Source organism: Scyliorhinus torazame, chromosome 8, assembly GCF_047496885.1.
Source record: "Scyliorhinus torazame isolate Kashiwa2021f chromosome 8, sScyTor2.1, whole genome shotgun sequence".
Classification (NCBI taxonomy): domain Eukaryota; kingdom Metazoa; phylum Chordata; class Chondrichthyes; order Carcharhiniformes; family Scyliorhinidae; genus Scyliorhinus; species Scyliorhinus torazame.
In genome coordinates, this window is record NC_092714.1 from 109,552,486 (window position 1) to 109,575,865 (window position 23,380).

At 48.8% G+C, this 23,380-nt stretch overlaps 1 protein-coding gene across 7 annotated transcripts in view; it reads left to right on the plus strand.

Annotated features, from left to right (window-relative positions):
• Window positions 1–23,380, plus strand: part of LOC140428034 (rho guanine nucleotide exchange factor TIAM1-like) — a 473,602-nt gene that overhangs the window by 271,014 nt on the left and 179,208 nt on the right. For all 7 annotated transcript variants that reach the window (XM_072514009.1, XM_072514007.1, XM_072514011.1 and 4 more), the window contains one exon: window positions 15,687–15,902. In XM_072514009.1, the coding sequence (XP_072370110.1) occupies window positions 15,687–15,902 (216 nt within the window). The remainder of the gene's footprint in view (window positions 1–15,686; window positions 15,903–23,380) is intronic.

The following is a 23,380-nucleotide window of genomic DNA, read 5'->3' on the forward strand; positions in this document are numbered from 1 at the left end:
TAAGCTATACACAGTACAAGGGCCACCTCAGCTCGAATGAGCAGGTCCACAACCAAGTTATGAGGTAACTTTCAGGCAAAAATTGCAACCCATTTCACAGAGGGGATCTTCTTGAGTAAAAGCAACCTGTGATCGAGTGAGTGATTCTCCCTCTTGGTTACTCAATCAGAGGGTGCGGATAGCTTTACGATATTTCCCGACTTGGATCCATATATTTCCCAAGTTGTCATTGGCAATGAGTGAACCTGATAAATGGCACTGGATTTAAACACTAAGGTGGCTGACAATCTGATACATTGTTCTGCATAACCCCATCCACTGCGCTGAAGGGGAAACTCGAGACTTGGCAGGATAGCTGTCGTCCCAGTGTTCTGTACTGGGAAACAACGCTCGTATACTGGTTAAATTCCAGTGGGACCCAAGATCTCTGCAGTCAGTACAAGAGAATGACAGTCAAGGATATAAATTGGAATCCATATCTGAACCCACCCCATCTATTTGTTCGTTGACATTAATTTACTGGAATCACTTGTGTCTCCCTAGCTCTTCTCCGATTATGCTCCAACACTGCCGAATCCAGCTCTGAATGAGACGATGGGTGTCTTTGCCACAATTCCTTGAAGGATCGAGTTACTTGAATTCTTGCTCTGTTCTCCCTCAACACCTTTCCTTTCTCTGTATGGAACTACCTCGTTATATTTAATTTTGATTCTAAGGGGCCATTGGGGTTGGAGGACCTTGTTCAATTTTTCTCTATACTTGGGGAATAGAACAGTCGTGTGAAAGATTTTTATCACCCTGCAATTGTAAATCCCAATATTCTGTTAACTTTTGCAGCAGAGGCACAAAGTGTCAGGTGTGACAATGAGAAACACAATGGGTGAATCTGAGCGATGGTATAATTGGGTCTCCTGAACAAAGAGAAACCAATCATGTGGCCATCAGGTGAAGGGGAATTGCCCATCGCTTTCTGCCCCTGTGCAGCTCAGGCCAAGGAGCAGTTATGAAATCTTTTCGAGTGAATAAACCAGAAACTAAACAAAAACTCAATTGAGATCTCGATAGCTGCAGCTCCCAGGGAGGTCACTGGATGGCAGCACCATTCTTTTTTTTCAATAAACATTTTATTGAGGTATTTTTTGGTATTATAACAACACAATAAACAATGTACATGAAACTCTGAACATAGTGCAAAAGCCGTCCCCCTCCCTTACAGGTCCCACCTTTATTAACCCCCTACTCTAAGCTAAACTAACCCTCCCCCCCGCTTTCTGCTGACGATTAATTTTCCATGAATAAGTCGACGAACGGTTGGCACCTCCGGGCAAACCCTAGCAGTGACCCTCTCAAGGCGAACTTGATTTTCTCCAAACAGAGAAAGCTAGCCATGTCCGTTGACCAGGTCTCCAATTTCGGGGGCTTTGAAGCTAATAGTATCCATCTCCGGGTACCAGGGAAGCAAAGGCCAGAACGTCTGCCTCTTTCCCCTCCTGGATTCCCGGGTCTTCCGACACGCCGAAAATTGCCACCTCTGGACTCAGCACCACCCTTGTTTTTAACACTGTGGACATGACATCTGCAAACCCCTGCCAGAATCCCCTAAGCTTCGGACCTGCCTAGAACATGTGGACATGGTTCGCTGGTCCTCCCGCACATTTTGCACACCTGTCCTCCACCCCAAAGAATCTGCTCATCCGGGCCACTGTCATGTGAGCCCGGTGAACAACCTTAAATTGTATCAGGCTGAGCCTGGCACATGTTGCGGACGCGTTGACTCTACTCAACGCGTCCGCCCATAGACCATCCTCGATCTCTCCTCCCAGCTCCTCCTCCCACTTGCGTTTCAGCTCCTCGGTCTGCGTCTCCTCTGACCCCATAAGTTCCTTGTAAATATCCGAGACGCTCCCTTCTCCTCCCCAACCTCTGGAAACTACCCCGTCCTGAATCCCCCTTAGTGGTAGGAGCGGGAAGGTTGACACCTGTTTACGTAGGAAGTTCCCACCTGCAGATACCTAAATTTGTTTCCCCTCGCCAACCCAAACTTCTCCTCCAGTGCCCTCATACTCTGAAAGCTCCCCTCTCTAAACATATCCCCCATCCTCTCAATCGCTGCTCTCCACCATATTCGGAACCCCCCATCCATACTTTCGGGGCAAACCGGTGATTATTACAGATTGGGGACCAGACCGATGCTCCCTCTGCTCCCACATGTCTCCTCCATTGCTCCCAGACTCTCAGGGCTGCCACCACCACGGGGCTGGTGGAGTACTGTGCTGGCGGAAATGGCAGAGGCACAGTTACCAACACCCCCCAGACTGGTGCCCTTGCATGAAGCCACCTCCATACGCTCCCATGCCGACCCCTCCCCCACCACCCACTTCCTGATCATGGCTATATTCGCCACCCAGTAATAGTTACTAAAATTTGGCAGCGCCAGTCCGCCCTGTCCCCGTCTTCGCTCAAGCATTACCTTCCTTACCCGCGGGGTCTTGCCCGCCCAAACAAAGCCAGACATCACTTTGTTGACCCGTTTAAAAAAGGACCGCGGAACACAGATGGGGAGACATTGATAAACGAACAGGAATCTCGGGAGGACCGTCATCTTCACCGTCTGCACCCTCCCAGCTAATGACAACGGGATCGTGTCCCATCTCCGAAAATCGTCCTTCATTTGGTCTACTAGCCGGGCCAGATTTAATTTATGCAGCCGGTCCCATTCCCGCGCCACTTGAATGCCTAGGTACCTAAATCTTCCCCCTACTAATCTAAACGGCAGCTCCCCCAATCGCCTCTCCTGTCCCCTCGCCTGGACCGCCAACATCTCACTTTTCCCCTTCTTTAGCTCATACCCCGAAAACCAGCCAAATTCTCCTAGAATCCTCATGATTTCTTCCATCCCCTCTAATGGGTCTGACATACAGAAGCAGGTCATCTGCATAGAGCGAGACTTTGTGCTCCACATCCCCCCCCCCACCGGACCAGCCCCTTGAGGCTCTCAGAGCAATTGCCAATGGCTCTATAGCTAGCGTGAACAACAGTGGGGAGAGGCGGCATCTCTGTCTCGTCCCCCGGTGCAGTCTAAAATAGTCCGATGTTGTCCTATTCATCCCTACACTTGCCACAGGATCCTGATACAGCAACCTGACCCAGTCAATAAAGCTCCGCCCAAATCCGAACCGTCCCAGTACCTCCCACAGATAATCCCATTGTACCCGATCAAAAGCCTTTTCTGGGACTTCCGGTTGCGGCTATGCGGAGCTAAGTCGCACGTTCGGCAGCTCCCGACAGAAACTGACTTTTGGGCTCTTTTTTGGGCCCCAGCGGAATCTTTCGACTGTTCCCAGTGTGGGGAGGTGATAGTTACATTTCCCCAGCACTGTATGGATTGGACCAGGAGTGGAGCGGTGAAAAAAGTAGTTTTGGAGCAGTGAAAAGTGCGAGGGAGGAAAATCAAGATGGCGGCGGGTGGAGACCAGGCAGCCTGGGCGCAGTGGTCGCAGGAACAGCAGGAGTTTCTCCAGCGCTGCTTCACGGAATTGAAGGCAGAGCTGTTGGAGCCGATGAAGGCTTCGATCCACAAGCTGCTCGAGACCCAGAAGGCCCAAGGGGCGGCGATCCGAGATGTGCGGCAAAAGGCCTCGGAGAACGAGGACGAGATCTTGGGCCTGGCGGTGAAGCTAGAGGCGCACGAGGCGATGCATAAGAAATGGCAGGAGAAGTTCGAGGACATGGAGAACTGGTCGAGGAGGAAGAACCTGCGGATTCTGGGTCTCCCGGAGGGAGTGGAGGGGTCGGATGTTGGAGCATACGTGGTCACGATGTTGAACACGTTGATGGGCGCGGGGGCCTTCCCGGGGCCCCTGGAGCTGGAGGGGGCCCACCGAGTCCTGGCAAGGAGGCCCAAGCCCAACGAGCCGCCGTGGGCGGTGCTGGTGCGGTTCCACCGCTTCGTGGACAGGATGCAGAGGTCCGGATATACCAGGACTGGAGCGCGGAGGTGGCCAAGAAGAGGGCCGGGTACAATCTGGGTAAAGCGGCTCTGCATCGGAAGGGGGTGAAATTTGGAATGTTGCAGCTGGCGCGACTGTGGGTCACTTTCACGGACCGCCACCACTACTTCGAGACGCCGAAGGAGGCGTGGACCTGGCCGAAAGGTTGGACTCGGATTGAGGGTCGGTTGCGAGGGGATGTCGAGAGGGGATTGATGTGATTGTTGTGTTTTGGGGGACGTTCTGTTCTGTTTGGTATGGTTTTTCTTTTTGGTGCTGGGTGGTTTGGGTGAAATGGTTCGTAGTGGGGGATCGGTGAGAGTGTGAGTGTCGGTGGTTGGAAGAGTGGGCCCCATTGGGGGGGGACGGGGGGGAGGCCCGAGGTGGGGGTGCTGGGATCAGGCCGTGAAAGGGAGCTGCGCCTGAGGGGGCGGGGCCGGCTTGGTGGAAAGCGCGGTTTTTTTTTTCCCCACGCTAGGGAAGGAAGGGGCCGGGGTCAAGCGGGGAGGGGTGGTGCTGGAGAGGAGCGCCGCTGATGGACAGGAAGGGAGGGGGAGATTCTCTCACTGGGGGTGTCGATGGAGTGGCATGAGCGGCCGAGGTCAGCAGGAGTCAGCTGACTTACGGGAGTGCTATGGGGGGAGCAACGCAGCTAGGGGGGGGCCTAGCTGGCGGGGGAGGGGGGGTACTGGGTTGCAGCTGCATTGGCCAAAGGGGAGCTGGAGCCTGAAGAGAGAATCGGGGCGGGGGTCTGCCGCTGGGGGGAACGGGGAGTGCGGGAGGCGCGGGCACGCGGCTGGCCTAGAAAGGGAGATGGCTAATCGGCAGGGGGGTGGGCGGGCAGCCCCCCTGATCCGGCTGATAACTTGGAATGTGAAAGGCCTGAACGGGCCGGTCAAGAGAGCCCGTGTGTTCGCGCACCTGAAGGGACTGAAGGCAGATGTGGTCATGCTCCAGGAGACGCATTTGAGGGTAGCAGACAAGGTTAGGCTGACAAAAGGGTGGGTCGGGCAGGTTTTTCACTCGGGGGTGGCGATTTTGGTGGGGAAGCGAGTGTCGTTTGAGACGCTGAGCATCATGGCAGACAATGGAGGTAGGTACGTGATGGTGAGCGGTAAGCTGCAGGGGGTGCAGGTGGTATTGGTGAATGATTATGCCCCGAATTGGGACGGTGCCGGATTTATGCGGCGCATGTTGGGCCGGATTCCGGACCTGGAGGCAGGGAGCTTGATAATGGGTGTGGACTTTAATACGGTATTGGATCCAGCATTGGACCGCTCTAGATCCAGAACGGGTAAGAGGCCGGCGGCGGCCAAGGTGCTGAGGGGGTTTATGGACCAGATGGGAGGAGTGGACCCATGGAGGTTTGTTAGGCCGTGGGCCAGGGAATTCTCTTTATTTTCCCACATCCATAAAGCCTACTCTCGGATTGACTTCTTCGTTTTGAGCAGGGCGCTGATCCCGAGGGTGGAGGACACGGAGTATTCGGCCATAGCCATCTCAGACTGGGTGGAGCTCAAGCTAGGGGAGGAGAGGGACCAGTGCCCGCTGTGGCGCCTGGAGGTGGGTTTGCTGGCGGATGAGGAGGCGAGCGGGTGGATCCGGGGGTGCATTGAAAGATACCTAGAGGTGAACGATAATGGGGAGGTGCAGGTAGGGGTGGTCTCGGAGGTGCTGAAGGTGGTGATTAGGGGAGAGCTATACTCCACTAGGGCACACAAGGAGGGGAAGGAGAGGGAGAGGTTGGTGGGGGAGATTTTAAGGGTAGATCGGAGGTATGCAGAGGTCCCCGAGGAGGGACTACTCGAGGAGCGACGAAGCCACCAGGCCGAGTTCGACCTGTTGACGACCAAGAAGGCGGAGGTGCAGTGGAGGAAGGTGCAAAGGGGCGGTGTATGAATACGGGGAGAAGGCTAGCCGGATGCTGGCACACCAGCTTCGGAAGCGGGAGGCGGCGAGGGAGATTGGGGGAGTTAGGGATAAAGGGGGGAACACGGTGCTTAGTGCGGTGGGAATAAATGTGGTATTTAGAGACTTCTATGAGGGGCTGTATAGGTCTGAGCCCCCGATGGAGGAGGGGGGGGGATGCGTCGTTTTCTGGACCGGCTGACGTTCCCGAGGGTAGAGGAGGGGCAGGTGGCGGGGCTTGGGGCACCGGTAGGGCTGGAGGAGCTGACTAAAGGGCTGGGGAGTATGCAGGCAAGGAAGGCACCGGGGCCAGATGGGTTCCCGGTGGAATTTTACAGTAAGTATATGGACCTGTTGGGCCCACTACCAGTGAGGACTATCAATGAGGCGAGGGAGTGGGGGGGGGGGGGGGCTACCCTACCCTACCCTACCCTACCCTACCCTACCCTACCCTACCCTACCCTACCCTACCCTACCCTACCCCACCCCACCCCCAACGATGTCCATGGCGGTGATCTCGCTGATTTTGAAGCTGGACAAGGACCCTTTACAGTGTGGGTCGTATAGGCCAATCTCGCTCCTCAACGTGGATGTGAAGGGGTTTGCTACCAGAATTGAGGACTGTGTTCCGGGGGTGATCCATGAGGACCAGACTGGTTTCGTGAAGGGAAGGCAGCTAAACACCAATGTGCGGAGGCTCCTAAATGTAATCATGATGCCTGCAGTGGAGGGGGAAGCGGTGATAGTGGCGACTATGGATGCGGAGAAGGCCTTCAATAGGGTGGCGTGGGGGTACCTGTGGGAAGTGTTGAGGAGGTTTGGGTTGGGGGAGGGGTTCGTTAGTTGGGTTAGGTTACTGTATGAAGCCCCGGTGGTGAGTGTGGCCACAAATTGGTGGCGGTCGGAATACTTTCGGCTGTACCGGGGAACGAGGCAGGGGTGCCCCCTATCCCCCCTGCTATTTGCGTTGGCAATTGAACCTTTGGCGGTGGCTTTGAGGGAGTCCAGGAACTGGAGGGGGCTGGTGCGGGGGTGGAGGGAGGAACACCGGGTATCACTGTATGCAGACGACCTGTTACTGTATGTGGCGGACCCGGTGGGGGGGATGCCGGAGGTGATGCGGATCCTCTGGGAGTTTGGAGACTTTTCCGGGTATAAGCTCAACATGGGGAAGAGTGAGCTATTCGTGATACACCCAGGGGACCAGGGAAGGGGGATAGACGAGCTTCCACTGAAGAGGGCGGAAAGGAGCTTTCGGTATCTAGGGATCCAGGTGGCCAGGAGCTGTGGCGCCCTACACAAGCTCAACTTGACGAGGCTGGTGGAGCAGATGGAGGAGGAGTTTAAAAGGTGGGATATGCTGCCACTCTCCCTGGTGGGTAGGGTATAGTCGGTGAAGATGACGGTGCTCCCGAGGTTCCTTTTTATATTCCAGTGCCTCCATATCCTGATCCCCAAGGTCTTTTTTAAGCGGGTCTGCAGGAGCATCATAGGGCTTGTATGGGCGAAAAAGACCCCGAGGGTGAGAAGGGTATTTCTGGAACGGAGCAGGGACAGATGAGGGCTAGCGTTGCCTAATCTGTGTGGGTACTATTGGGCTGCCAATGTGGCGATGATACGCAAGTGGGTAATGGAGGGGGAGGGGGCGGCGTGGAAGAGGCTGGAGATGGTGCCCTGTGTGGACACGAGCCTGAGAGCGCTGGTGACGGCGCTGCTGCTGCTCCCACCGACAAGGTACACTACGAGTCCAGTGGTGGCGGCGACCAAAATTTGGGGGCAGTGGAGACGCCACAGCGGGGTGGGAGAGGCTTCGGTGTGGTCCCCGATTCGAGAGAATCATCGGTTTGTCCCAGGGAGAATGGATGGGGGGTCCCTGAGCTGGCACAGGGCAGGTATTAGAAGGATGGGGGACCTGTTTATAGATGGGACGTTTGCGAGCCTTGGGGCGTTGGAGGAAAGATTTGGGCTCCTCTCTGGAAATGCCTTCAGGTACATGCAGGTAAGGGCGTTTGTATGACGGCAGGTGAGGGAATTTCCGCTGCTGCCAGCACATAGGACCCAGGATAGGGTGCTCTCGGGGGTGTGGGTTGGAGAAGGCAAGGTCTCGGCGATCTACCAGGAGATGCAGGAGGAGGAGGAGGCCTCGATGGAGGAGCTGAAATGTAAATGGGAGGAGGAGCTGAGGGAGGAGATAGACGAGGGTGCGTGGGCGGACACCCTGGGTAGGGTAAATTCTTCCTCCTCTTGCGCCAGGCTTAGCCTGATACAATTTAAGGTTCTGCACAGGGCGCACATGATGGGGGCGAGGCTGAGTCATTTTTTTGGAGTGGGGGACAGGTGTGTGAGGTGTTCGGGGAGCCCAGCAAATCATGCCCGCATGTTCTGGGCGTGCCCAGCGCTGGATGGGTTCTGGAGGGGCGTTGCGGGGACGGTGTCTAAGGTGGTGAACACCTGGGTTAAGCCGAGTTGGGGGCTCGCACTATTTGGGGTATCGGACGAGCCGGGAGTGCAGGAGGCGAAAGAGGCCGGTATTCTGGCCTTTGCGTCCCTGGTAGCCCGGCGGAGGATTCTGCTACAGTGGAAGGATGCGAGGCCCCCAAGCGTAGAAGCCTGGATCAGTGACATGGCAGGGTTCATTAAATTGGAGAGGGTAAAATTTGCCTTATGAGGATCTGTGCAAGGGTTCTTTAGGCAGTGGCAACCGTTCCTAGATTTTCTAGCAGAGCGTTAGGAGGTGGTCAGCAGCAACCTGGGGGGGAGGGGTAAACTTTGTGTTTACTACTGTGTTTATTATCGTTTAATGGGAAGCTTGTATATTGGGGGAATACGTGACATAGCTATAAGATGCTTATTTATGTGTTCTTTGTTTTTTCTTATTTCTGTAAGATTTGTTGAAAATATGTAAAAAATTTGAATAAAAATATTTTTTTTTTTTAAAAAGCCTTTTCTGCATCCATTGCGATCACTACCTCCACCTCCCTACCTTCCGGGGGCATCATGATCACATTTAACAACCTTCTTACATTGGCCACCAACTGCCTACCCTTAAGAAACCCCATCTGGTCCTCCCCAATAAGGTCCGGAACACAATCCTCAATCCTGGAGGACAAAATTGTGGCCAGCAGTTTGGTGTCCACATTCATTCCACATTCAACAGGGATATCGGCCTGTAGCTCCGGGTTCTTGTCCCGCTTCAGAATCAGCAAAATCGTGGCCTGTAATATCGTCGGGGGCAGCACCCCTCTTTCCCTTGCCTCATTGAACATCCTCATCAACACCGGCCCCAATATCCCAGAGAACTTTTTATAAAGCTCCACTGGGTACCCATCCGGACCCGGGGCTTTATCCGCCTGCATGACCTTCAGACCCTCCACTATCTCTTCCAGCCCGATCGGGGCCCCCAGCCCTTCTACCAGCTCCCCGTCCACCTTTGGGAAATTCAGCCCCCCCCTAAGAAGTTGCCTCATCCTCTCCGGCCCCGTAGCAGGTTCTGACCTATACAGCCTACTGTGGAAATCCCTAAACGCCTTATTCATCCCTGCTGAATCTCCAACCAGGTTCCCATCTCCGTCATTTACTTTCCTTATCTCCCTGCCTGCCTCCCTCTTTCTAAGCTGCTGTGCAAGCATTCTGCTGGCCTTCTCTCCATACTCACCTTTCTCAGCTGCTCCACCGCCCTCCCTGTGGTTAACAAGCCGAACTCCGCCTGTAGCCTCCGCCGTTCCATTAAAAGCCCTGCCTCTGGGGTCTCCGCATACCTCCTGTCGATCTGTAGTATCTCCTTAAGCAGTCGGTCCGTCCCTGTCCACCTTCTCCCTCTGGGCCCGTATCGAGATCAGCTCCCCTCTGACCACCGCCTTCAGTGCTTCCCAGACCATCGCTGCTGAAATTTCCCCCATATCGTTGATCTGCAGGTAGTTCTGAATATATTTCCTCAGCCGCTCGCACACGCCTTCGTCAGCCAAAAGTCCCACATCTAACCTCCAGTGCGGGCGCTGGTTACTATCTTTACTAATCTGCAGGTCAACCCAGTGCGGAGCATGGTCTGAGATTGTGATCGCCGAGTAGCCTGTGTCAACCACCCCTGCCAGTAAGGCCCTGCTCAAAATAAAGATATCAATCCGGGAATACACTTTATGCACGTGTGAGTAGAAGGAGAACTCCTTCACCCTCGGCTGCCCAAATCTCCATGGATCCTCCACCCCCCCCCCCCCCCTTTAATCTGCTCCATGAACCTTTTTAGTTCCTTTGCCATTGGTGGCACCCTGCCTGTTTTTGAGCTTGACCGGTCCAAGCCAGGGTCCATAACTGTGTTGAAGTCCCCTCCCATGACCAACCTGTGCGAGTCTAGGTCCGGTATCTTCCCCAGCATCCTCTTTATAAACTCCACATCATCCCAATTTGGCACATACACATTTACTAATACCACCTGCACCCCCTCCAGTTTCCCACTGACCATAATGTGCCGACCTCCCACGTCCGAGACTATTCTATCCGCCTCAAACACCACCCGCTTATTGATCAGGATCGCGACCCCTCTAATCTTTGAATCCAGTCTAAGATGCATGAACACACATGCCCCCTTGACCGGTCCATTTAACCCTCGCACATTCCAGGTGATCAGCCTAGTTGGGGGGTTCATTACTCTCCCCCCCCCCCCCCCCCCCCCCCATTGCCAATCAGCCATCCCCTTTTTTGGGCCTGCCTCCAGCCCATGTTCACAGCCTCCACCTGCCCGCCCCTCGGCAGCCTCCGCCTCAACCTCCTCTCTGTCCCTTGGCTCAAGTCCCTCCCTCGTCAGCAGAACATTTTCCCCCCCTCCCCCTCCCCCAGTAATGACACTCTGTAACCCAACCCATTTGATAATCCGAATATATGCACCCCCCCCCCCCCCCCCCCCCCCCCCACACTGCGCTTCTGTGAGCTAGCCCGCCCAGCTAGCTTGGTGGCCCCCATCCCTGCTGCCGGATACTCTCCCACCTATTGTTCCCTCCCCCCCCCACTCATGCAAACATACTTCAATATCAAACAATCCCCACACAATTGCCCGACAGAAAAACACCAAAATCTAAACAAAAACACCTCCATCCCCCAACAGTGCAAATGAAACCCTTAACTCACTCAGCTCTGCCACTGGTCCCAAATCAATACAGAAGGCATTACAAACAGCTTCCACAAAACGAACAACGAGAAACTTTTTTTTAAAAGAACTGAGAAACAAAATCAAAAAAACCATGAACGCTGCAGCAAAGTTCAAAAGTTCTCAGTCCACCACCAGTCCTTTTCTTTTCACGAAGTCTAGCGCGTCCTCAGGCAACTCAAAATAAAAGTGCTGTTCCTCGTACGTGACCCAGAGACGGGCCGGATACAACAGTCCGAACTTCACCTTTTTCTTAAAAAGGATCGACCTAATCTGGTTGAAGCCTGCTCTTCTCCTGGCCACCTCTACACTCAGGTTTTGGTAGACACGCAGGATACTGTTGTCCCACTTACAGCTCCGTGTCTGCTTGGCCCACTGTAGAATGCGCTCTTTATCCAAGTACCTGTGGAATCTCACCACCATTGCCCTCGGCAGGGGCGGGGCGGGGGGGTCTCCCATTCGCGGCTTCCTCGCGAGTGCTCTGTGAGCCTTGTCCACCTCCAAGGGTCGGGAGAATGGCCCATCCCCCAGCAGCTTCTGAAACATATCTGCGATGTATGCCCCAGCGTCCGCTCCTTTGGACCCCTCCGGGAGCCCAACGATTCTCAGGTTCTGCCGGCGGGGCCTATTCTCTAGGTCCTCCACCTTCTCCAGGAGCTTCTTTTGCTGGTCTCAGCATCCCCACCTCCAACTCCACCGCAGTTTGGTGTTCCTCCTGCTCAGCCAGCACCTTCTCCACCTTCTGGATCGCCCGATCTTGGGCGTTCAATCTAAGCTCCAGCCGCTCAATCGACTGGCAGCACCGCTCTGATGGCACTGATATGAAACATTTGTTTTATATCGCGTAAGCCTTCCCGTGAACGCCTTGGCTGAAAAACTCTACTCCAAATTACTCGCAGTTTTAGACATTGAATTATAGTACCGTGCCTTCGTAACCACTTGTGATCTTACTGTTACTGTATTAACTAGGTTGGTTGCACTTCCTAGGTGTCTGAAAAGAAAAAGGCAGAACTTTACAGTCCCCTGCTAGTGGGTTTGCGTACATTTCCTCAGGCGGCCTACCCGCCACTCTCCTCCCCGACTCACAATTTTACATAGGACAGGCAAGGCTTAGGGCAACTGCCTGCCCTTGTCCCAATTGAGGCCCTTAAGGGCCACTTCTTCCTCTGCCTCAATTTTGAAGCAGCAGCTTTTGAGGGGCTTGCGGGAAGCCAGCCAAGTCACTTCATTGGGCCTCTGGCAAGAAGGAGGTTAGGGTGTCTCCCTCAATTTCCCCTTTCCACATCAGACATTGCCCTGCACCAACCCCATCTCTCCCAGGCCTCAGCTCCCCTCCCCGCTGTAACCCCCCGCACTTAGCTGGCCCTGAGCTCCAGGGCTTGAAATCTGGTGGCTGCTTGTAGTCCCTGTCCTGGCAACTGCTGCCACAATCAGATTGGGCCGCAGCTCTCTTAGGCAGAGGAAGGGAGCGAAAGTCGTGTCTCCAGCTAATTAATAATGCTTGGAGAGAATATCTATATTTGCACTATTTCTCTCTTTCCCCCCCCCCCCCCCCCCAACCCTCTCAAAACCTCTTGTGCATTGTCCAAAAACCTTAGCAATCACAGTTTCTCAAATTCTTTTACCTTGCCTAGATCAGATTCAGCGCTCATATGACTGTTGAGCATCTCCTCCAGCTACAGCGTAAAGCCATCCTTTTAAGAGGGACAAGCTAGTGGCTGGTGCTAGCCGCTCACAATGATGCTCCCCTTCTTAGGCACCTGGCCAGTCAACAGAACGGTTAACACTGGTTGGGTGGTCAAATTGTTTTAAACATGGGGCAGCATTAAATTCATATGCTGCTTATGTTGCACTCAACAGGAGTGGGTTAACTGCATCTTATAATTTGCACACGCAGTTTCAGGGGCTATCAAATTTAACTCCCAGAAACTTTGGAATGATCAAATATGAATTTTGGAAAAGGTGACTCCAACTCGCTGGATTCTTAAGATTTCCTTTTGCTGTCCTTTGCCTCTTTACCTCTCTCTATCTCTTTAAGCACATGGTCACATTTCTCTTAATTCTATACATCATTATCTTTGTTGTAGCTCTCTTCTACAATATCTTGACAAATGTTTTTTTAAAAAATCATTATGACCCAGATCCACTCTTGTCAAAAGAACAAAGAACAAAGAAATGTACAGCACAGGAACAGGCCCTTCGGCCCTCCAAGCCCGTGCCGACCATGCTGCCCGACTAAACTACAATCTTCTACACTTCCTGGGTCCGTATCCCTCTATTCCCATCCTATTCATGTATTTGTCAAGATGCCCCTTAAATGTCACTATCGTCCCTGCTTCCACCACCTCCTCCGGTAGCGGGTTCCAGGCACCCACTACCCTCTGCGTAAAAGACTTGCCTCATACATCTACTCTAAACCTTGCCCCTCTCACCTTAAACCTATACCCCCTAGTAATTGACCCCTCTACCCCTCTTCCCCTCTACCCCGGGGAAAAGCCTTTGACTATCCACTCTGTCTATGCCCCTCATTTGTCCTTTAATTATCCACTCTTGCATGTTGAAAGAATTCTATAAAATTAGGCCTGCCTTTTGGAAAGCTTTTCTGACTGGCCATGATTAATGATTTCTCCACATGCGCAGCTTTCACCCTAAATTATTGACTCTGGTAATTTATTCGTAACTGAGGAAGGTTTTCTGGCCTATGATTTGCTATCTTATTCCTGCCTACTTTAAAAAAAAATAAAACATTTTTAATTCTTTCACAAGATGAGGACATTGCTCACTAGGCCAGCGTTTATTGCCCATCCCTAATTGTCCTTGAGAAGGTCGTGGCGAGTCGCCTTCTTTAACTACTGCAGTCCACGTAATGGTAGGAATACCCACAATGGTGTTAGGATAGGAGTTCCAGGATTTTGACCCAGAGAAGGAATGGTGATATATTTCCAAGTCAGGATGCTGTGCGGCTTCGAAGGGAACTTGCAGATGGTACTGTTCCCATGCATCTGTTGCCCTTGTTCTTGGCAGTAGAGGTTGGGGATTTGGAAGATGCTGGTGACGAAGCCTTGGCGAGTTGCTGCAGTGCATCTTGTAGATAGTACACACTTCTGCCACTGTGCATCAGTGGTGGAGGGAGCAGTTGTTTAAGGTGATGAATGGGGTGTCAATGAAGTGGGATGATTTGTCCTGGATGGTGCTTGGCTTCTTTAGTGTTATTGGAGTTGCACTCATGCAGACAAGTGGAGAATATTCCATCACACTGCTGACTTGTGATTGTAGATTGTGGACATGCTTTGGGGAGTCAGGAGGTGAATTGCCCTCTGCACTTGCTCTTGTGGCTGGTCCAGTTCAGATTCTTGTCAATGGTAACCTCCAAGATGTTGATAGTAGAGGATTCAGCAAAGGTAATACCATTGAATGTCAAGGGAAGGTGGTTAGATTATCTCTTGTTGGAGATGGTCACTTTCTGGCACCTGTGTGGCACAAATGTAACTTGCCACTTATCAACCCAAACCTGAATGTTGTCGTACTCTTGCTGCATTCGGACACGTCTGCTTCAGTATCTGAGGACTCCTAGATGATTCTGAATATGTGCAATCATCAGCTGAACTTTCCCAATTCTGACCTTACAATGAAGCAATGAAGATGGTTGCGCCTAGGATACAACCCTGAGGAACTCCTGCAGTGAAGTCCTGGAGCTGAGATGATTGGCCCCCCACCAACCACAACCATATTCCTGTTTGTTAGGTACATGGAGAGGTTTCCCCCGATTTCCATTGACTCCAGTTTTGCTCGGACTCCTTCATGCCACACTCAGTCAAATGCTGCCTCAATGTCAAACTAAGGCCATAATGAGAACAGGAGCTTAGTGGTTCTGGCGGAACCCAAACTGAGTATCGGTGAGTAGGTTATTTCTGAGTAAGTGTTGCTTGGTGGCACATTTGGCGATCCCTTCTATCAATTTATTAGTGATCGATGGAACGGTAATTGGCCGGGTTGAATTTGTCCTGTTTCTTGTGTACAGGACATACCTGGGCAATTTTCCACATTGTCTGGTTGTTGCCAGTGTTGTAGCTGTACTGGAACAACTTGGCGAGGGGAGCAGTTAGTTTTGGAGAAAACTCTTCAATACAATTGCCTGAATGCTGTTAGGATCCATAGCCTTTGTAGTATCCAGTGCCTTCTGCAATTTCTTGATATCACAATGTGTCACATGGACTGATCCCTTGTTATCCCTGAACTCAAATCAAATCCTCTGTTTGAACCACTTCTTTGGTTACATCCTATACTCGAGCACTCAAGATGTGAAATGAGCCAGCATTAAATATTTGTCATAATTTTCGATAGTTGGGTTTCTGATGCCAGACAATAGAAGAGTGATAATGCTGTCAGTCAAAAGTATTGAGAAAAGGTGGACTTATTTTTTCATATAAAAGGGAAATTTGTGAGTGATCCACCCAGAGCTGTTGTCATGTCTTCCTCACTCAGGCTTTCTTCCTAAGACCTGCTGAACTGATTATTTACTTTTACGCCTGCCAAAATGCATCAAGAGAGAATAACTTAAAACTAACAATTTTGCGTTTCAATTTGTAAATTTAAACGACCGTTGAATTGTAAATTTTTAACAGATCATCTTTCGCTTCTGTATTTAGGTCTAAAAGTAGGTGATGAAGTTTTGGAGATTAATAAAATGAAAGCTAAAGATCTGGTTGTATCTGACTTGAAGACTATCCTGTCTGCGCCTTCACTTTCTCTCACTGTACGAACATATGGTCAGCCAGTAGATGGACATATATGCACCTCGCCCCTTCGACGGGTCGGAACAACAGATGCATTAAGCGACAGTGGGTTTGTTTCCAACTATCAAGGTAGGAGCCATCATCACGACTTCAATTTTTTATTTTTATTTGTTAAAATCTATATTTTTATTCACATTATGCCCCCCCCCCCTTCCCCCCACTTACCCCTTGATGGCAACCAGATCCCTAAAGTGTAAGATAAACAAACCCTATCTCTGGTGTAACCCCTCATCTGCCACTCTCAGAACAAATTTCACCTTCTCCAAATATTGGAACTCCATTAGAGGCTCCATTTGGAGCCATGCCGAGGCACAGGTGGGAGAAGCTGAGCTCCACCCAAACAAGACCAGCCTGCGAACGACCAACGAGGGGAAGACTAAGACATCTGCCCCCACAGCAACTCCGGCAGGTCTGACACCCTGAATTTGGCCTCCAGGGAACCAGGCTTCAAATCTACGTGTAGGACCTCTAACATGGTGCAAAAAATCGACCACCAAATTTTTTCCAACGTCGGGCAGGACCAGAATATATGAACATGATTAGCATTGTTCGCAGCTATCTGGCACCCCCTTAAACAGCCGGCTCATCCTGGTCTTTGTGAAGTGTGCCTTGTGCCTCACATTTAATTGAATCAACCCCAGCCTCGCACATGAGGTTGAGACATATTAGCACCTCGCACCATAATCAAATGTTGATTATGCATAGGATTTTTTTCGATTTTCCAAGGCGATAATAAAATTATATGCCAGGGTAATTATTTTAACTTAAACTGCCTGGTGGAAAACTGATGGGTTTGAATCAGCCAAATAAATTGTGACCCACCTGATTTTACTTCAATGGAAATTGGACGGGGTGTAATGCAGGCAGCAATTTCTACCCTGTATGTTTCCACCAGATAAATTTGATTAAGATGATGCTCAGGATTATTATTCACTAACCTTCCAAAGACTTCTGTGTTTCTTTCTAGCCTCCTAGATTCAATATTAATAATTTTTTTAATGATGTTCTGACAGTGCTCGTCTGTGCTATAACTTTGTAACATCGAAGTTAAGCCCTGAAATCTGGGCCTCGCGTGCTCCTTACAATTTTGAGCAATGTTTTTTGCAGTGTGGGATATTGACTAATTAAAATCCCCCATTCTGTTTGAAAAAAATATTATGTTTGATTATTTTTCTAATCTAAATATAAGACCATAAGACATAGAGCAGAATTAGGCCACTCGGCCCATCGAGTCTGCTCCACCATTCAATCATGGCTGATATTTGTCTCATCCCCATTCTCCTACCTTCTCCCCATAACCCCTGATTCCCTTATTAATAAAGAACCTATCTATTTCTGTCTTAAAGACACAGTGATTTGGCCTCCACTGCATTCTGCGGCAAGGCGTTCCACATATTCACCACCCTCTGGCTGAAGAATTTCCTCCTCATCTCTGTTTTAAAGGATTGTCCCTTTAGTCTGAAATTGTGTCCTCTGGTTCTAGCTTTTCCTGCAAGTGGAAACATGATCTCTATATCCAGGCCTCGCAGTATATTGTGAGTTTCAATAAGATCCCCCCTCATCCTTCTAAACTTTAACGAGTACAGACCCAGAGTCCTCAACCGATCTTCATACGACGAGCTCTTCATTCCAGGGATCATTCTTGTGACTCTCCTCTGGACATTTCCAAGGCCAGCATAGCCTTCCTTAGATACGGGGCCCAAAATGAATGAGTATGCTTGCATAGTAGAACACAAATAGGGAGGTTTCAAATAATTTTACATACATGATGATTGCATCTTTGAAATCTCTAACATCATATTGTAGCAGCATTTATATAAATACTTAAAAAATAGAATTAGATGTTTACGCCAAAGGAGGACCAATAAAGCAAACAAGCAAAGAACAGGAAAGTGAGATTAGATTAAATGCACATGTAGAAAAACACCAGCACAATGTTAGAATCATAGAATCCCTACAGTGCAAAAGGAGGCCATTCGACCCATTGAGTCTGCACCGAGACGTTCCTTCCATCATAAGGTCAGGAGTGGAAGTGTTCGCTGATGATTGCACAGTGTTCAGTTCCTTTTGCAAATACCCAATAATGAAATATTCCATGCCTGCATGCTGCAAGACCTGGGCAACATTCGGGCATGGTCTAATAGATGGCGAATAACATTCGCACCACACTAGCCAGGCACAACTATCTCCAGCAAGAGAGTCTAATAATCTCCCCTGTACATCTGTTGGCATTAATATCACCAAATCCCCCACTATCAGCATTGTGAGCATGTCAGAAGGTCCTGCAATAATCATGGTGGATTTTAATCTACATATAGATTGCAAAATTCAGATCGGCCAGGGTGTAGATGAGGTGTTGATGGAATGTTTTCGGCATAGTTTCTTGGAACAGCACATTGGAGCCAACCAGAGGACAAACTATAGTAAACCTGGTATTATGCAATGAGATAGGATTAATTGATAACCTCATATTGAATGCATCCCAAGGTAGCAGCAATCATAATGTGATTGAATTTTATTTTCCGTCTGAGGGAGAGAAGAGCGCATCCAAGATTAGTATTTTAAACTTGAATTGGGCAATTCTGAGGGCATGAAAACAGAGCTAACTAAAGTGACCTCGCAAATATGTTTCTGAGATTGATCAACAGATGTTCAGTAGCAGACATTTAAAGGGATATTTCAGAATGCAATGAATAGACACATACGAATGAGAAAGAAAAATTCTAATGAGAGGGCCCATTATTTGTGGTTCACTAAAAAAGTTAAAGACCGTATTACTATTGAAACTTAACGAAAAAGCATAGATTTCTGCAAAGATGAGTGCAGGTCAGAAGATTGGAAAGAATATAAAGGACATCAAAGAATTACAAAAAAATTGTGAGGAAGGAAAAACTAAAGTATGAGAGAAAGCTGGCCAGTAATATAAAGATGGACAGTATGAGTTTGTACAGATATTTAAATACGAAAAGAGCTAACAAAGTAAGTGTTGGTCCTATAGAAAGTGTAATTGGGAAATTCGAAATGGTGGATGAATTAAACAGGTATTTTGCATCTGCCTTCACTATAGAGGACACAAATAGCAGCCCAGAAATGGATGGGAGGATCTGAGGAAAATTATAATCATCTAGGGAAGTGGTACCAAGCATATTGTTGGAGCTGTTGGCTGAAAATTCACCAGATCCTGATGGACTTCATTCTAAAAACTTTTAAAAAGTGGCTAGTGAGGTAGTTGATGCATTGGTTTTAATTTTCCAAAATTTACTAGGTTTGGGGAAGGTTCCAAAAGATTGGAAGAGAGCAAATGTACCTATTCAAAAAGGGAGGGAGATAGAAAGCATGATACAATAGGCCAGTTAGCCTAACATCAGTTCTCAGGAAAATGTTAGAAGCTATTATTAAAGATGTTATAGTAGGCACTTAGAAAAATTCAAGGCAAGAAGGCAAATCAACATGGTTTTGTGAAAGGGAAATCATATTTAACCAATATATTGGAATTCTTTGAAGGAGTCGCATGTGCTTTGTATATAAGAGAACTATTGGATGTACTTGTACTTAGATTTCTAGAGGCATTTGACAAGGTGCCTCATCAAAGGTTGTTACATACAATCAAAGTTCATCGTGTAGGGTGTGACATATTGACATAGTTGGCAGCATTTACCACAAATCAGTGAAGTCTAAACTCCTTGCAATTTATATAAATGATTGGATGAAGGGATCATTGCTAAATTTGCTGATGATGCAGATAGATAGGGAAGTAAAATGTGAGGAGGACTTTAGGAGGCTACAAAGGGACACCGGTTATGTGAGTGGGCAAAACTCTGGTAAATGAAGTATTATGTGGCAAATGCAAAATTGTTCATTTTGGCAGGAACAATAAAAAACTGATGATCTAAATAGTGACAGATTGCGTAGATTTGAGGTGCAGAGGGATTATCTGGGTGTCCTGTTGCTTGAATCACAAAAGGTTAGCATACAGGCACAGCAAGTAATTAGGAAAGCTAATAGAATGTGTGAAGGGAATTAATTCAAGAATAGGGAGGTTATGCTTTAGTTGTAGATCACATCTGGAGTATTGTGTACAGTATTGGTGTCCTTATTTAAGGAAAGATATAAATGCATTCGAAGTAGTTTGGAGAAGGTTTACTAGACTAATACCTGAAATGGGTGGGTTGCCTCATGAGGAAAGGTTGGAGAGGTTAGTTTTGTATCTACTAGAGCTTAGAAGAGTGAGAGACGACTGAAATTTTAAGTTTGTGAGGGATATTGACAAGCTGGATATGGAGCGGATGTCTACTCGTGTGAGAGAATCTAGAACGAGGGGTCACTGTTTAAAAATAAGAAGTCGCTCATTTAAGACAGATGAGGAGATTTGTTCTCTCTGAGGGTCGTGACTCTGGAATTCACTTCCTCAAAAAGCAGTGGAAGCAGAATCTTTGAATATTTTTAAAGCAGAGCTCAATAAATGTTTGATTAGCAAAGGCGTGAAACCCTATTGGGGGGGGAGATAGGAATGGTTACAATCAGATCAGCCATGATCTTATTAAATGGCGGAGCTAGCCCGAGGATTGAGTGGCCTGCTCCTGCTTCCTATTCATATGTTCAGATGGGCATCACCATTGACCAGACGCTCAGCTGAAACAGCCATAAAAATACTGTGGCTACAAGTGCAGGTCAGTGGCTGGACATTCTAATGTACTCCGCCCTCGACGCCCCAGACACACTCCACAAGTACAAGAGAGGATTGAGATTGAATATTCTTAATTTGCCTGAATGGATACAGCTGCAACAGTAGAAGCTTAAGACCATCCAGGACATTGCTGTTTTCTTGATTGGGTCCCATTTACTGGCTTTAAGCATCCACACCCTCCACTGGCATGCCGATGCTGCACACAGGATACATTGCAGCAACATGTCAATGTTTCTTCGACACTATTTCCCCAAATTTGATCTCCACCACCTGGAAGGATAAGGGCAGTAGGTGCACAGGAACACCATTGCCTCCAAGTTCTTCTGTAATTCACACACCACCATGACGTAGGCATATATCATCCTTTTTTCATCACCACTCGATCATAAGTAAGGAGCATCTTCACAACATGGTTAACCAAGCAGTTAAATAGTGATCGACCACAAACATCTTGATGGCACTTAAGGAACGGCAATAAATGCTGATGGATGTCCACAGCCCAAATAACAATGAAGAAAACATTTATAGATAGGTCTGCACTGAGAGTGCCTGCTTTGGCTGAGTGAGAGTGCTTTTGGAGTTGGATGAACCCAGGGAGTTAGGTGAAACTGAGAGAAGGCGAAACTAAAAAGACTGAGTGTGGAGCTTGGTCTGGGCAGAAGCGGAGCACAGCCGAGTTTCATAAACACCAAGGTTGGATTCCTGTCCTTATTGACTTTGCCGTCAGTGTCACATTGAAACAGGTGTGAGTATAAAAAGGGTTTTCTTTGTTTTTTTTGTTTGGAGGAGGTGAATAACTGAGAAACAGCACAAATAAGTGTAAGCCTGGGGTAATTATAATAAAGTAATATCAGTAAACAAAGTAGGGTAAGGGAAGTAAAGTTAGCCTAAGGGAGGCAAGTAAATAATATTCTTATATAGTTTAAGTTTTGTTAAAAGGGAGTAAATAAGGGGCTTAAGGGTAGTCATGGCAGGGAGGGCTTGCACCTGTGATATGCTCCTCCTGTACTGTGTGGAAAATCATGGAAGCTTCAGTTGTCTGTGGTGACCATGTGTGCAGGAAGTGTGTCCAACTGCAGCTACTGGCTAACCGTATTTCTGAGCTGGAGGTGAGGGTGGATTTGCTGTGCAGCATCTGCACCGCTGAGCAGGTTGTGGATAGCACATTCTTTGAGGTGGTCACACTTCCAGTGAGGATTGAACAGGCAGAGTAGAGGAAGGCAGGTAGTGCAAGAGTCCTCTGTAGCCATACCCTTTCTAACAGATATACCAATTTGGATACTGTTGGGGGAAATGACTGTGTTGGGGAAAGCAGTGGCAGCCATTTTCATGGCATCATGGGTAGGTCTGCACAAGAGGGGAGGAGGAAGATTGTCAAGGCTATAGTAGTAGGGGATTCAATTGTAAGGGGAACAGACAGATGTTTCTGTGACCGCAACACTCCAGGATGGTATGTTGCCTCCCTGGTGCCAGGGTCAGGGATGTCACTGAATGGCTGCAGGGCATACTGAAGAGGGGAAACAGACACATATTGTGGTACATATTGGTTCCAATGATATAGGCAGAAAACAAAATTTGGGGAGCTCGGAAGTAGATTAAAAAACAGGACCCAGAAGGTATTAATCTCTGGATTACTTCCTGTGCCACATGCTAGTGAGTATAGAAATAGGAGGTTAGTCCAGATGAATACATGGCTGGAGAGATGGTGCAGGAGGGGAGGGCTTTAGACTTCTGGGACATTGGGACCGTTTTTGGGGACGGTGGGACCTGTACAAGACGGACAGGTTGCACTTAAGCCGAAATAGGACCAGTGTCCTGGTAGGGAGGTTTGCTAGTGCTGTTGGGGTGGGTTTAAACTAAATTGGCAAGGCTCCTGAGAGACGGTTCAGCAGGGAAAGATGCACAGCCAAAATTAGAGGAGACATCAAATGAATCAGAAAAATATAGAATGTCTAGACCAGTTAAGTCACCAGGGAGTTTGGCAAGATTGGATGGTATTTATTTTAATGCGAGGCAGATGAATTGAGGGCACAAATTAAAACATGGGGATATGGTGTCACTGCGACATGGTTGAGGGAGGGGTTGGATTGGCAGCACAATATTCCAACATATAGAATATTCAGATGAGAAGGGGAAGGAGGGAAAAGAAGAGGGGGTGTTGCAATTTTGGTCAGGGAATCAGTTACAGCACAGTAAGGAGGGATGACATCTCAGAAGGCTCTTCGACTGAAGCCATATGGGTAGAACTTAAAAGCCAAAAAGGAACAATCACGTTGGTGGGAGTGTTCTTACAGCCCTCAAACAGTCCAAGAAAAAGAAGAACAGATGTGGAAGAACATTTCAGAGACGTATAAAAGTAATAGGGTAGTGATAGTGGGGGATTTCAACTTCCCCAATATTAACTGGGTAAGCTAGTGTGAAAGGTTTAGAGGGAGTAGACTTGGTAAAATGCATTCAGGAGAACTTTTTAAGCCAGTACGTAGAACAAGGATCTACAAGAGAGGGGACTTAATTTTCGGTAACAAAGCTGACTAGGTGGTTGAAGTATCAATGGGGGAACATTTTGCAAACGGTGATCATATCTCCATTAGATTCCAGATTATTATGGAAAAGGACAATGATGGGCCTGAGATCAAAGTTCTAAACTAGGGGAAGACCGATTTTAATAAGATCAGATATGATTTGGCCAGATTGGACTGGTAGCGGACACTTTTAGGTCAGTCTGTGACAGAACAGCGTTAATGTAAGCCTAATTGTGACAATCAAGATTATTATTATTATTATTATGTTCATAATTACTGCAAAAAGCCTCATGGAATCATAGAATCATAGACGTTTACAGCATGGAAACAGGCCCTTC